The sequence below is a fragment of the Haliotis cracherodii genome, unplaced genomic scaffold, assembly GCF_022045235.1.
Source record: "Haliotis cracherodii isolate W230 unplaced genomic scaffold, xgHalCrac1.p SCAF_2, whole genome shotgun sequence".
NCBI lineage: Eukaryota > Metazoa > Mollusca > Gastropoda > Lepetellida > Haliotidae > Haliotis > Haliotis cracherodii.
The window spans coordinates 27,941,698-27,957,878 of record NW_027266275.1 but is presented as its reverse complement, the minus strand read 5'-3'; the positions used below and the strand labels follow the sequence as shown (position 1 = coordinate 27,957,878).

Below are 16,181 nucleotides of genomic sequence, written 5' to 3'. Positions count from 1 at the left end.
ACTTGTGATCACAAAATGCTCCATTTAAAAAATCTGTATCCATACTTGCTTATGAGTACTAGGGGTGACAATTGCGGGCAGTTTAACCACTGAAATGAGAATAATGAAATAGTTTGAGTATTTTTACTTCCCGAAACTGAGATTTCCTGGCTCTCCTTGGCATGATCTTTGTTTGTTGTTTAATGAATCAGCAATATTCCAGGGATCGGATGTACAGACTGATAACAAACAGATACTGAACAAAAAAGGTTAGGTGTAATATTTTTGAGGATATTTTTATGAAATATCCTCAATAATGTTAATGATCCCTACTGTTTTTGGTCAGTACAGTTGGTGGTTGCACTTACATATACAACACATCTGGCCTATCTCCTTCTGGGTGGTGGGGTAGCCTAGTGGTTAAACGTTTGCTTGTCACGCTGAAGGCCCATGTTCAATTCTCCACATGGGTACAAAGTGTGAAGCCCATTTCTGGTGTCCCCTGCCATGATATTGCTGTGATATTGCTAAAAGTGGCGTAAAACCATATTCACTCTATCTCCTTCTATTGTGGGAAGCATTACCAGGTGAATCTGCCAATTGGAGCTGACAAATAACAATGTTAGTTTGATCATGTTTTATTTAAATGTTCCCTCTCTCTGCACCTGAAACTAATTTGATATACACAGGAATATCAACGATATTCACATACGTAACATTCACAGATAAGGCAGGCAATAGCAGGAATTAGCACTTTCCAATACTTTCTATATTCTTTATCAACACGTCTTGATTTCAATTCACTTCATTATTTACAAGAGATACAAGTGATCGAACAGCACTGAACTGCTGTTATCCACACACATTATAGTCAAGTAAACTTGATAGTTTCTTCATCATCAAATGTACCTTGACAATAACCATCACTTAAGGCAGTAGTATTCTTCTCTCATGTAACCACCACACATCACTGGTGGCTGATGGTTACCCTTGGCAACATCTCATAGTTCTATATTGATATGTCATTACACTGTCCTTGTCTGCCTGACTTGTCATTCAGTCTTCTTTAACACACATACACACACACACACACACTACTTCCCACTGTAGTATTTCTGTAGCGCATCGAGGGATGGATCGCGGCCTCGGAACCTCCGGAACACTTCACTGGCATGCACACCTCCTCCAAGTGTCAGGAACGTGTCACGGAACCTGCAACCACAACAGCAAGGAGTTTTATAAACTGTCACTGTATCAACAGCACAACAGCGAGGAGTTTCTGAAACTGTCACTGAATGTGCATCACAACAACGAGGAGTTTCAGAAACTGTCACTGAATCTGCATCAAAACAGCGAGGAGTTTCTGAAACTGTCACTGAATCTGCATCAAAACAGCAAGGAGTTTCAGAAACTGTCACTGAATGTGCATCACAACAACGAGGAGTTTCAGAAACTGTCACTCAAACTGCATCATAACAGGGAGGAGTTTCATAAACTGTCATTGAATCTGCATCACAACAACGAGGAGTTTCAGAAACTGTCATTGAATCTGCATCACAACAGCGAGGAGTTTCAGAAACTGTCACTGAATCTGCATCAAAACAGCGAGGAGTTTCAGAAACTGTCACTGAATGTGCATTACAACAGCGAGGAGTTTCAGAAACTGTCATTCAATCTGCATCACAACAACGAGGAGTTTCAGAAACTGTCACTGAAACTGCATCATAACAGGGAGGAGTTTCATAAACTGTCATTGAATCTGCATCACAACAGCGAGGAGTTTCAGAAACTGTCACTGAATCCGCATCAAAACAGCGAGGAGTTTCTGAAACTGTCATTGAATCTGCATCACAACAGCGAGGAGTTTCAGAAACTGTCACTGAATCTGCATCAAAACAGCGAGGAGTTTCAGAAACTGTCACTGAATGTGCATTACAACAGCGAGGAGTTTCAGAAACTGTCATTCAATCTGCATCACAACAACGAGGAGTTTCAGAAACTGTCATTGAATCTGCATCAAAACAACGAGGAGTTTCAGAAACTGTCATTGAATCTGCATCAAAACAACGAGGAGTTTCAGAAACTGTCACTGAATCTGCATCACAACAACGAGGAGTTTCAGAAACTGTCATTGAATCTGCATCACAGCGAGGAGTTTGAGAGTTTCAGAAACTGTCACTGAATCTGCATCACAACAGCGAGGAGTTTCAGAAACTGTCATTGAATCTGCATCACAGCGAGGAGTTTCAGAGTTTCAGAAACTGTCACTGAATCTGCATCACAACAGCGAGGAGTTTCAGAAACTGTCACTGAATCTGCATCACAACAGCGAGGAGTTTCAGAAACTGTCATTGAATCTGCATCACAACAGCGAGGAGTTTCAGAGTTTCAGAAACTGTCACTGAATCTGAATCACAACATCGAGGAGTTTCATAACATGTCATAAACTGCCTTTCATGGATTCCCAAGGCACAATGTGCGAAAGCCTTTCATTGATTCACAAGGCACAATGTGGGAAAGCCTTTCATGGATTCACAAGGCACAATGTGCGAAAGCCTTTCATGGATTCACAAGGCACAATGTGTGAAAGCCTTTCATGGATTCCCCAGAACAATGTGTGATATATTCATCGGCAGTTAACCATTATCAATACAACGGTACAATCCTGTACAATAGTTGACGGCATGCCACATGGCTCACTGTAACTAATGACACAACACAACAGTTCTAACCTGTTCCCAATGGCTGACAACTTTTCTTGGTCTTGGAGACCTACTTCCTCAAATGCTTCAAACACATCTGCTGCAATCATCTGAAATGATACAATTTAATACACATTGATGACTATCGTGACAGACACTAACATAGTTTCTAGACTACCATGACTCTGTCTCTAAGCTTAACAGTGTGGAGTCAATCCATTTAATTACATGATCAGCAACGATATAACTGATCCTTCTGCACATCGGTGGTATCGGTGAGTGAGTGAGTGAGCGAGTATGGTTTTACTCCACTTTCAGCAATATTCCAGCAATACTAACGGTATGGGACACCAGAAATGGGCTTCACTCATTGTACCCATGTCGGGAATTGAACCTGGGTCTTTGGTATGACGAGTGAATGCTTTAACCACAAGGCTACCCAACTGCCCCGTTTCAAAATGGAAACCCAACATCAAAGGTGAGTTACAAAGACTGGTGACTGGTAAAATTATTTGAAGTTGCACTATAAATGTGTATAATGGATTTAAATCCCTGAAGAATCAGAACAGACTCAATAACGCCAGAGACAAATACATAACCACAATGGAGACCAGACTTTTTTTTATGGCAGAAAGTATTTGTATGAAGCACACACAAGACACCTACCTCAGACCATGTTTGTTTAAAGCACACATAAGACACCTACCTCAGACCATGTGTGTTTGTATAAACACACACAAGACACCTACCTCAGACCATGTGTGTTTGAAGCACATACAAGACACCGTCCTCAGACCATGTGTGTTTGTTTGAAGCACACACAAGACACCATCCTCAGACCATGTGTGTTTGTATAAGCACACACAAGACACCTACCTGAGACCATGTGTGTTTGTAGCACACACAAGACACCATCCTCAGACCATGTGTGTTTGTATAAGCACACACAAGACACCTACCTGAGACCATGTGTGTTTGTAGCACACACAAGACACCGTCCTCAGACCATGTGTGTTTGTATAAGCACACACAAGACACCTACCTGAGACCATGTGTGTTTGTAGCACACACAAGACACCTACCTCGGACCATGTGTGTTTGTAGCACACACAAGACACCTACCTGAGACCATGTGTGTTTGTAGCACACACAAGACACCTACCTGAGACCATGTGTGTTTGTAGCACACACAAGACACCTACCTGAGACCATGTGTGTTTGTATAAGCACACACAAGACACCTACCTGAGACCATGTGTGTTTGTAGCACACACAAGACACCTACCTCGGACCATGTGTGTTTGTAGCACACACAAGACACCTACCTGAGACCATGTGTGTTTGTAGCACACACAAGACACCTACCTAAGACCATGTGTGTTTGTATAAGCACACACAAAACACCTACCTCGGACCATGTGTGTTTGTAGCACACACAAGACACCATCCTCAGACCATGTGTGTTTGTAGCACACACAAGACACCTACCTAAGACCATGTGTGTTTGTATAAGCACACACAAAACACCTACCTCGGACCATGTGTGTTTGTAGCACACACAAGACACCATCCTCAGACCATGTGTGTTTGTATAAGCACACACAAGACACCTACCTGAGACCATGTGTGTTTGTAGCACACACAAGACACCGTCCTCAGACCATGTGTGTTTGTATAAGCACACACAAGACACCTACCTGAGACCATGTGTGTTTGTAGCACACACAAGACACCTACCTGAGACCATGTGTGTTTGTATAAGCACACACAAGACACCTACCTCAGACCATGTGTGTTTGTATAAGCACACACAAGACACCGTCCTCAGACCATGTGTGTTTGTATAAGCACACACAAGACACCTACCTGAGACCATGTGTGTTTGTAGCACACACATGACACCGTCCTCAGACCATGTGTGTTTGTATAAGCACACACAAGACACCTACCTGAGACCATGTGTGTTTGTAGCACACACAAGACACCTACCTAAGACCATGTGTGTTTGTATAAGCACACACAAAACACCTACCTCGGACCATGTGTGTTTGAAGCACAACGCTGAGCTCCCTCCATCAAAGCAGTCAGTGAAGCTACAGGGCATGTAGTCTTCCTTCACAAAGGGCAGAGGCAGACATCCTTCCCATGAACGCTGGTGGATATTAGACCAGTGTGCCTTGCTACAATACAATAGCGACAAAATGTTTAAAAACTTCAGAAAATCCAGGAGCTCCTTGATAGATTGTATCTGTTCATTTCTTTTCTTGTATACAAATCGTGAATATTGTTATACAACTGATAGGTGTCAGGGGGGGTGTATTGATTTTAAATAGATAATAACCCTTACAAAAATTGAAATTCCATTAAATGGGTTGAAATAAATCTGGCTCAATATACACTTATTGTATATTTATTACATGCATGTTGGCAGGTTAATCTGTTGTTCTGTAGTTCAATGAACTCACGTGTGGTACATCTCGATGTCCATGGCAGCCTCATAAAGCTCATACATCAAGTCATATACGTTCATGTGTTTGTGAGCTGCAAAACAAGCAGCACCTCAGTTCATGCCTACCACTCACGACTCACACAACACTGACATAGCAACATGGTGAGTCTGCGGCAACTCATCACGCTGGATACAATTTTCTAAAAGATGATTTCCCAGTTTCCAGCAATACTGTCCATTAAAAGCTGGAGATATCTAAATATGCTGTTGTTTGTTTTTTGTTTAAAGCTGCACTACCAAATATTCTAGTTAAATGAGTTTGGTTAAATGTTGCTGTGATTGGTTGGTTGGTTTGTTGTTTAACGCCATACTCAGCAATATTCCACCGATAAGACAGCGGTCTGTAAATATTCGAGTCTGGACCAGACAATCCAGTGATTAATATCATAAGCATCGATCCACGCAATTGGGATCGATAACATGCATCAACCAAGTCAGCGAGTCTGACCACTAGATCCTGTGTTGCTTTGAACAGCATTTCAGTTATACCACTAAGCAACATTTCAGTTATACCACAAAGCCACATTTCAGTTATACCACTAAGCAACATTTCAGTTATACCACAAAGCAACATTTCAGTTATACCACAAAGCAACATTTCAGTTATACCACAAAGCAACATTTCAGTTATACCACAAAGCAACATTTCAGTTATACCACTAAGCAACATTTTAGTTATACTACAAAGCAACATTTCAGTTATACCACAAAGCAACATTTCAGTTATACCACAAAGCAACATTTCAGATATACCACTAAGCAACATTTCAGTTATACTACTAAGCAACATTTCAGTTATACCACAAAGCAACATTTCAGTTATACCACTAAGCAACATTTTAGTTATACCACAAAGCATCATTTCAGTTATACCACTAAGCAACATTTTAGTTATACCACAAAGCATCATTTCAGTTATACCACAAAGCATCATTTCAGTTATACCACTAAGCAACATTTTAGTTATACCACAGAGCAACATTTCAGTTATACCACAAAGCAACATTTCAGTTATACCACTAAGCAACATTTTAGTTATACCACTAAGCAACATTTCAGTTATACCACTAAGCAACATTTTAGTTATACCACTAAGCAACATTTCAGTTATACCACTGCATGTTGACTTGAAGAAAAGGCCCTTATTCTATCTCATCCTTTAGGTCTTAAGGAGGAAGGATGTTGGACGACTGACCAACATACATGCAATTCAGATGAGCAAAACAAAAATCAAAACAAACAATTTCCATAGGATGATAACAAATTGTTCATTTCTTCAAGTTCAGCATGTATGTGCACAAGGTACCTTGCAGCAGTGTAGAGACAGCTTCAGCTGGCATCTGCTGACCAGTGTGGACATTGCTACTCATGTTCTGCACCACACTCGGCACTGTGGTCCATCTCTCCAGGAACTTGGCACACACCTTCTCCGCATCCTGCTCGACGTTGTTCTGACCAGACAACTCACTGTACGGCACCTGAGTCAGCATCTGTTGCAGGCCATTGCCGAACTACACAAACAGAAAAGTATGTGAGTAAGTGAGTGAGTGAGTGAGTGAGTGAGTGAGTGAGTGAGTGAGTGAATGAGTGAGTGAGTGAGTGAGGTTAATAAGGGAGGGAAGCATTAAGTTGCACAGGTCACAAATCAATACCACTTAATGGAATCATTGGTCAGGGGAAAACGTTCCAAGGATCATAATCAGGGATAAATCTACCCACGATCAGTGGATCCTGGCATGGCTGAGGGACTCTACTCTGCCTAGCGAAGTGAGGCACATTAGACCACTCGGCCGCTTGTTTTTTTGTTTTTAGGACGTTTCCACACAAGGATCGAAAGAAGAAGGAAGACATGGTGTGAGATAGGATAAGTTTTAAACTTTTAACAGTTAAATTTGGAGAATTTTCAACATTCAACACCTTTTATCTCAAACTTATACTCAAACAGATTTAACCCATCATGAAAGAGCTTCGTTGACTCACTTCCCGAAACAGGTCCTGTACATCTTTGAAGGACATGAGAATGGGTTGATCTCCAACTGGTGGAACGAGGCTCATCAGGAGATAGGAGAACGGTGTCGTTCCCATCACATCACTTCTACCTGCAACCAGACACAGTGAACCATATCACATCTTATAGGTGGTCCCGATAAACACTTCACCTCCATCACAGAGTGGGCCATAACAAACCATATAGGTGGTCTAAATAAACACTTCACCTCCGTCACACAGTGGGCCATAACACACCACATAGATGGTCTCAATAAACACTTCACCTCCATCACATAGTGGGCCATAACATACCATATAGGTGGTCTCAATAAACACTTCACCTCCGTCACACAGTGGGCCATAACATACCATATAGATGGTCTCAATAAACACTTCACCTCCATCACATAGTGGGCCATAACATACCATATAGGTGGTCTCAATAAACACTTCACCTCCATCACACAGTGGGCCATAACATACCATATAGGTGGTCTCAATAAACACTTCACCTCCATCACAGAGTGGGCCATAACAAACCATATAGGTGGTCTCAATAAACACTTCATCTCCGTCACACAGTGGGCCATAACATACCATACAGGTGGTCTCAATAAACACTTCACCTCCATCACACAGTGGGCCATAACATACCATATACGTGGTCTAAATAAACACTTCACCTCCGTCACACAGTGGGCCATAACACACCATATAGGTGGTCTCAATAAACACTTCACCTCCATCACATAGTGGGCCATAACATACCATATAGGTGGTCTCAATAAACACTTCACCTCCATCACACAGTGGGCCATAACATACCATATAGGTGGTCTCAATAAACACTTCACCTCCATCACAGAGTGGGCCATAACAAACCATATAGGTGGTCTCAATAAACACTTCATCTCCGTCACACAGTGGGCCATAACATACCATACAGGTGGTCTCAATAAACACTTCACCTCCATCACACAGTGGGCCATAACATACCATATACGTGGTCTAAATAAACACTTCACCTCCGTCACACAGTGGGCCATAACACACCATATAGGTGGTCTCAATAAACACTTTACCTCCTTCACACAGTGGGCCATAACATACCATATAGGTGGTCTGAATAAACACTTCACCTCCGTCACACAGTGGGCCATAACATACCATATAGGTGGTCTCAATAAACACTTCACCTCCATCACACAGTGGGCCATAACATACCATATGGGTGGTCTCAATAAACACTTCACCTCCGTCACACAGTGGGCCATAACATACCATATAGGTAGTCTCAATAAACACTTTACCTCCATGCAAGGGGCCATAACATACCATATAGGTGGTCTCAATAAACACTTCACCTCCATCACACAGTGGGCCATAACACACCATATAGGTAGTCTCAATAAACACTTCACCTCCATCACACAGTGGGCCATAACATACCATATAGGTGGTCTCAATAAACACTTCACCTCCATCACACACAAAAGTTGAACCATAATGATCCATATAGGCAGTCTCCTTATAAACCTACCACTACTATTGCCTAAATATTATCGCAGGTAACTTGCTATCTCATAGTAACCTTGCGATAGGTAGTACTTTTCAGTGAAACCTGCTTAGAGATTTTACATTTGATTGTAAGACCTGCTTGGAGGTTTGACATTTTTTTGTAAGACCTAGGTTTTTTTAATTGAATAGTATAAGCAGCCTTTTAATATGCATCGAATGTTGGTTTTTGAATGGATAAAAGTCACAAATTTTTTCAAATAAAAATTCCATAATGTGAATCGAACCTGCAACCTCACATATCATGTTTCATGCCACCTGGGCAGCTGATGAAGGGGTGTTCAATCTGATGTGTCATGACTTCAGTTGTCTGCATGCTCGATGTGGTATTTCTGCCTGATGTCATCAAATTTGTTTTTACCACAACTACAGTATTGTTTCCCTAACGTTATCCTGATGTTTTTTTATTCATTCTGGTATTGCTTGCATTTAGACGGTTCATAAGTTGGTTTAGATAGTATCTCTTCCTTGGTCTTTGCGGATAATGTAAAACCTTGAGCTAAGTAAATGATGGGCTGATGTGCTCTTCTGGAGGTTTTAAGTTTTACCCAAAACCAAGGAGGAGTATTTTAACCGCAACATAAACCATAACACACAACATAAGCAGCTTCAATAAACACTTCACTCAGTAAGCCATAACACACAACACAAGCAGCCTCAGTAAACACTTCACTCAGTAAGCCATAACACACAACACATGCAGCCTCAGTAAACACTTCACTCAGTAAACCATAACACACAACACAAGCAGCCTCAGTAAACACTTCACTCAGTAAGTCATAACACACAACACAAGCAGCTCAGTAAACACTTCACTCAGTAAGTCATAACACACAACACATGCAGCCTCAGTAAACACTTCACTCAGTAAGCCATAACACACAACACAAGCAGCTCAGTAAACACTTCACTCAGTAAGTCATAACACACAACACATGCAGCCTCAGTAAACACTTCACTCAGTAAGCCATAACACACAATACAAGCAGCCTCAGTAAACACTTCACTCAGTAAACCATAACACACAACACAAGCAGCTCAGTAAACACTTCACTCAGTAAGTCATAACACACAACACAAGCAGCCTCAGTAAACACTTCACTCAGTAAGTCATAACACACAACACAAGCAGCCTCAGTAAACACTTCACTCAGTAAGTCATAACACACAACACATGCAGCCTCAGTAAACATTTCACTCAGTAAACCATAACACACAACACAAGCAGCCTCAGTAAACACTTCACTCAGTAAACCTTTACACACAACATAAGCAGCCTCAGTAAACACTTCACTCAGTAAGTCATAACACACAACACAAGCAGCCTCAGTAAACATTTCACTCAGTAAGTCATAACACACAACACATGCAGCCTCAGTAAACATTTCACTCAGTAAACCATAACACACAACACAAGCAGCTCAGTAAACACTTCACTCAGTAAGTCATAACACACAACACATGGAGCCTCAGTAAACACTTCACTCAGTAAACCTTTACACACAACATAAGCAGCCTCAGTAAACACTTCACTCAGTAAACCATTACACACAACACAAGCAGCCCCAGTAAACACTTCACTCAGTAAGCCATAACACACAACACATGCAGCCTCAGTAAACACTTCACTCAGTAAGCCATAACACACAACACATGCAGCCTCAGTAAACACTTCACTCAGTAAGCCATAACACACAACACAAGCAGCCTCAGTAAACACTTCACTCAGTAAACCATAACACACAACACAAGCAGCCTCAGTAAACACTTCACTCAGTAAGTCATAACACACAACACAAGCAGCTCAGTAAACACTTCACTTAGTAAACCATAACACACAACACAAGCAGCCTCAGTAAACACTTCACTCAGTAAGCCATAACACACAACACATGCAGCCTCAGTAAACACTTCACTTAGTAAACCATAACACACAACACAAGCAGCCTCAGTAAACACTTCACTCAGTAAGCCATAGCACACAACACATGCAGCCTCAGTAAACACTTCACTTAGTAAACCATAACACACAACACAAGCAGCCTCAGTAAACACTTCACTCAGTAAGCCATAACACACAACACATGCAGCCTCAGTAAACACTTCACTCAGTAAGCCATAACACACAACACATGCAGCCTCAGTAAACACTTCACTCAGTAAGCCATAACACACAACACATGCAGCCTCAGTAAACACTTCACTCAGTAAGCCATAACACACAACACAAGCAGCCTCAGTAAACACTTCACTCAGTAAGCCATAACACACAACACAAGCAGCTCAGTAAACACTTCACTCAGTAAGCCATAACACACAACACAAGCAGCTCAGTAAACACTTCACTCAGTAAGCCATAACACACAACACATGCAGCCTAAGTAAACACTTCACACAGTAAGCCATAACACAGAATACATGCAGCCTCAGTAAACACTTCACTCAGTAAGCCATAACACACAACACAAGCAGCCTCAGTAAACACTTCACTCAGTAAGCCATAACACACAACACATGCAGCCTCAGTAAACACTTCACTCAGTAAACCATAACACACAACACATGCAGCCTCAGTAAACACTTCACTCAGTAAGTCATAACACACAACACATGCAGCCTAAGTAAACACTTCACACAGTAAGCCATAACACACAACACATGCAGCCTCAGTAAACACTTCACACAGTAAACCATAACACACAACACATGCAGCCTCAGTAAACACTTCACTCAGTAAACCTTAACACACAACACAAGCAGCCTCAGTAAACACTTCACTCAGTAAGCCATAACACACAACACATGCAGCCTCAGTAAACACTTCACTCAGTAAACCATAACACACAACACAAGCAGCCTCAGTAAACACTTCACTCAGTAAGCCATAACACACAACACAAGCAGCCTCAGTAAACACTTCACTCAGTAAGCCATAACACACAACACATGCAGCCTCAGTAAACACTTCACTCAGTAAACCATAACACACAACACAAGCAGCCTCAGTAAACACTTCACTCAGTAAGCCATAACACACAACACAAGCAGCCTCAGTAAACACTTCACTCAGTAAGCCATAACACACAACACAAGCAGCCTCAGTAAACACTTCACTCAGAAAACCATAACACACAACACAAGCAGCCTCAGTAAACACTTCACTCAGTAAACCATAACACACAACACAAGCAGCCTCAGTAAACACTTCACTCAGTAAACCATAACACACAACACAAGCAGCCTCAGTAAACACTTCACTCAGTAAACCATAACACACAACACAAGCAGCCTCAGTAAACACTTCACTCAGTAAGTCATAACACACAACACAAGCAGCTCAGTAAACACTTCACCTGTCACCTGATGAAGAATATTAAGGAAGTGAGTGAATGACTTGGCTATTTCACAGAAATACCACAGTGGTATATAAGTTATTGTTGGACTGTCATCCCCATCTATTTGTCTGTTACAAAAAGGATGAGGTTTGGGGGACTCATTTTGAATTATGAACAGTGGCCAAGTGCAGCATCCTAACATCCTAATGCATCTCAATGCTGTTGCTATGGCCAACACACCTCGACCCATCATCATCAACGCTTCAGTATCCTTCTCCGCGGGTCTTGCAATTGGGTCAAAGTAGAAAGCACTCATGTTAGTTCCTGAAACAAAAACAAACCACAATAAATGGGAGAACATGGATTTCAGTGTTAAACTGTAAATGTGGAAAGATATGTGCCATGAAATTATTGCAAGTGTCTAACACTAAACTGCTTCTGGAAAGTTTTGAGACACCCTGTTGATGAGATTACCGGAAATGAAAGCTATACTTCTGTACATGCTTTTTTTTTTATGAGTAGGAAGTTAACTCAGTGTCAGTCAGTGTTTTTTTAACTATAGATGATGTGTTGTAGTTGACAAGGAAGGTAGGAGTGGCGTGTTAATCTGACCGTAGTTTTTTATGGCTGGTGTATGTCTGGACTACTCAGTGTTCTGTTAGCAGGCTATTGACAGTGAGTGTACTTAGGGAATCAGTATGTGAGGGATTATATATTTGATCATACACTGGCTGGTTGACAATGTGTGGAAGTGACTCCTTCCGCTTTTTGTTTCCTGTTTGACTGCAAAAATAGCTCTGTCATTAAACTATTGCGAGTGTGTGTCACCTGCAGTTTTCGCAGTACTTTACTGCTAGCAACATTTTCTAGATTTACAGTATTGCTTTTAGTATTGCTCCAGCCATATTATTTGGCTTAAATATTCAGATTGTATGTCTTGGACAATCTTGCTAAAATACTTGGTTAATACATTTGGGAGTATTTTCCTTAAAAACCTCTGTCATACATTTGGGAGTATCTTGTGTAAATTCTTGGATCAAACATTTTGGAATATCCCGCTATAATACTTGGATCAAACATCTTGGAGTATCTTCCTTTAATACTTGGATCATACATCTTGGAGTATCTTCCTTAAATACTTGGATCATACATCTTGGAGTATCTCCCTTAAATACTTGGATCATACACCTTGGCGTATCTTCCTTTAATACTTGGATCATACACCTTGGCGTATCTTCCTTAAATACTTGGATCATACACCTTGGCGTATCTTCCTTAAATACTTGGATCGTACACCTCAAAGAATCGCTCCATGACAACTGGATCGTACACCTTGAAGTATCGCCACAACTGGATCATACATCTTGAAGTATGCCTTTGCAAGAATTGGATCATACACCTTGAAGCATATCTCTACAAGAACTGGAACATACAACTTGAAGAATCTTGCCACAACAACTGGATCATACCCCTTGAAGTATCTCTCTACAACAACTGGATCATTAAACTTGAAGTATCTTGCCACAACAACTGGATCATACACCTTGAAGTATCTCTCTACAACAACTGGATCATTAAACTTGAAGTATCTTGCCACAACAACTGGATCATACACCTTGAAGTATCTCTCTACAACAACTGGATCATTAAACTTGAAGTATCTTGCCACAACAACTGGATCATACACCTTGAAGTATCTCTCTACAACAACTGGATCATTAAACTTGAAGTATCTTGCCACAACAACTGGATCATACACCTTGAAGTATCTCTCTAAAACAACTGGATCATTAAACTTGAAGTATCTTGCCACAACAACTGGATCATACACCTTGAAGTATCTCTCTACAACAACTGGATCATTAAACTTGAAGTATCTTGCCACAACAACTGGATCATACACCTTGAAGTATCTCTCTAAAACAACTGGATCATTAAACTTGAAGTATCTTGCCACAACAACTGGATCATACACCTTGAAGTATCTCTCTACAACAACTGGATCATTAAACTTGAAGTATCTTGCCACAACAACTGGATCATACACCTTGAAGTATCTCTCTACAACAACTGGATCATTAAACTTGAAGTATCTTGCCACAACAACTGGATCATACACCTTGAAGTATCTCTCTACAACAACTGGATCATTAAACTTGAAGTATCTTGCCACAACATCTGGATCATACCCCTTGAAGTATCTCTCTACAACAACTGGAACATTAAACTTGAAGTATCTTGCCACAACAACTGGATCATACACCTTGAAGTATCTCTCTAAAACAACTGGATCATTAAACTTGAAGTATCTTGCCACAACAACTGGATCATACACCTTGAAGTATCTCTCTACAACAACTGGATCATTAAACTTGAAGTATCTTGCCACAACAACTGGATCATACACCTTGAAGTATCTCTCCACAACAACTACATCATACACCTTGAAGTATATCTTTACAACATTTACTCACCATTTTGATCAAACACCTTGAAATATCTCACATCCTTGTGCCAAGTCTCTTCCTCTCCTGTCGCATCCTGCAGTAAATGGTTAGAGTGAGTGAGTGAGTGAGTTGGGTTTAACGCTGCTTTTAACAGTATTCCAGTTATATTGCGGTGTGTCAGCTTAATGTGGGAGGAAAGCCCGAAGTGATGCAGGTCTCAGACGTTTACCTCTTCGGTGAAACCCACGAGCACAGGTATGGTGCTGACAAACCTAGAAACATAATTGGGGCAAACTGGGATTCGAACCCACAATCATAGGTTTCTGACTTGCCCAAGGGATGCAACTCTGCACAGCGAATCGCGGCACCTTAGACGACTGGAGTAAATGATTAGACCTGATCAGTGGTAGCAATATATACCGATTATGTTCTGACTCAAAAACCAATTGGAAATGTACTAACTAGGGTTGTGACCTGTGTTCGAAATAGACATCTGCCTGTAGGCTGGGCCCCGTTCCACAAAGCAATTGTAGCGCTAAGGTGATCGTAACTCCCACTTAACATCAGCTTATGACAGTCGTAGCGCTACGTTCGCTCTGTGGAATGGCGCCCAGTTTTTTTTAAGCTGAAAATTGGTAAATGAATCATAACACTGGCATTGCTTGTGAAACAGGGTCGAGCTTCAAAGTACTCCGCTTGCTAACTCTTTCAACACAATAGGCCGGTGAACCGACCACACCGTAGCCACGTGAACTTGTATTTTACTAAAAACAAACTTAATTAAGTCAGAAATGCTTTATCTAAATAATGAGATGAACACGACTTTCATATTTATAAACAGTAGGATAAGACGTTTCAAACAGTGCATGACATGCAGTAGCAAAGATGTGTCACAAGCTGATAATTTCCTTGATAAATTAAGGCTTCATCTATTACCACAGAGTCTCTGGGAACTCGGTATCATAGCAGTGAAAGCTTCTGGTTGACTGATTGTGTTCTGTAATTTATAATGCAAGAGTAGGTCTCCCTGCTTCAGCTGACATGTTTGGGCCTACAGTTTTCCCACTGGGCCTACAGTTCTTAAATGTGCTTGCCCAAGAGGCCCTTAGTTTACTCTGCTGAGCTTCAAACAGTGGTTGTGACCATATGTAAATCTTAGTTGTTTTACGTCTCATGAAACTATAGTGAAGCATAACTTTCAACAATTCAACTTGTCATCACTGCATTCCAATCAACCCATAGTCAATGGCACTGAATCGAGTTTATTCAACTGCAACACCCCTAATGCTTACCTTGACAGTTCTATGCAAACATTAACTGTTCTATGTTTACCTCGACAGATCCATGCTTACATTGACAGTTCTATGTTTACCTCAACAGATCCATGCTTACATTGACTGTTCTATGCTTACCCAGACAGATCCATGCTTACATTGACTGTTCTATGCTTACCTCGACAGATCCATGCTTACATTGACAGTTCTATGCTTACCTCGACAGATTCATGCTTACATTGACAGTTCTATGCTTACCTCGACAGATCCATGCTTACCTTGACAGTTCTATGCTTACCTCGACAGATCCATGCTTACATTGACAGTTCTATGCTTACCTCGACAGATCCATGCTTACATTGACAGTTCTA

General features: G+C 41.1%; 1 protein-coding gene across 1 annotated transcript in view; it reads right to left on the bottom strand.

The window, feature by feature from the left end:
• Window positions 1-16,181, bottom strand: part of LOC139468921 (uncharacterized) — a 42,653-nt gene continuing 26,472 nt past the window's right edge. The window contains exons 11-18 of the mRNA XM_071251060.1: window positions 14,564-14,630; window positions 12,330-12,413; window positions 7,171-7,289; window positions 6,497-6,701; window positions 5,147-5,222; window positions 4,714-4,861; window positions 2,712-2,791; window positions 1-1,191 (exon numbers count right to left, since the gene is read on the bottom strand). Coding sequence (XP_071107161.1) covers window positions 1,074-1,191; window positions 2,712-2,791; window positions 4,714-4,861; window positions 5,147-5,222; window positions 6,497-6,701; window positions 7,171-7,289; window positions 12,330-12,413; window positions 14,564-14,630 — 897 coding nt within the window. The 3' untranslated portion in view covers window positions 1-1,073. The remainder of the gene's footprint in view (window positions 1,192-2,711; window positions 2,792-4,713; window positions 4,862-5,146; window positions 5,223-6,496; window positions 6,702-7,170; window positions 7,290-12,329; window positions 12,414-14,563; window positions 14,631-16,181) is intronic.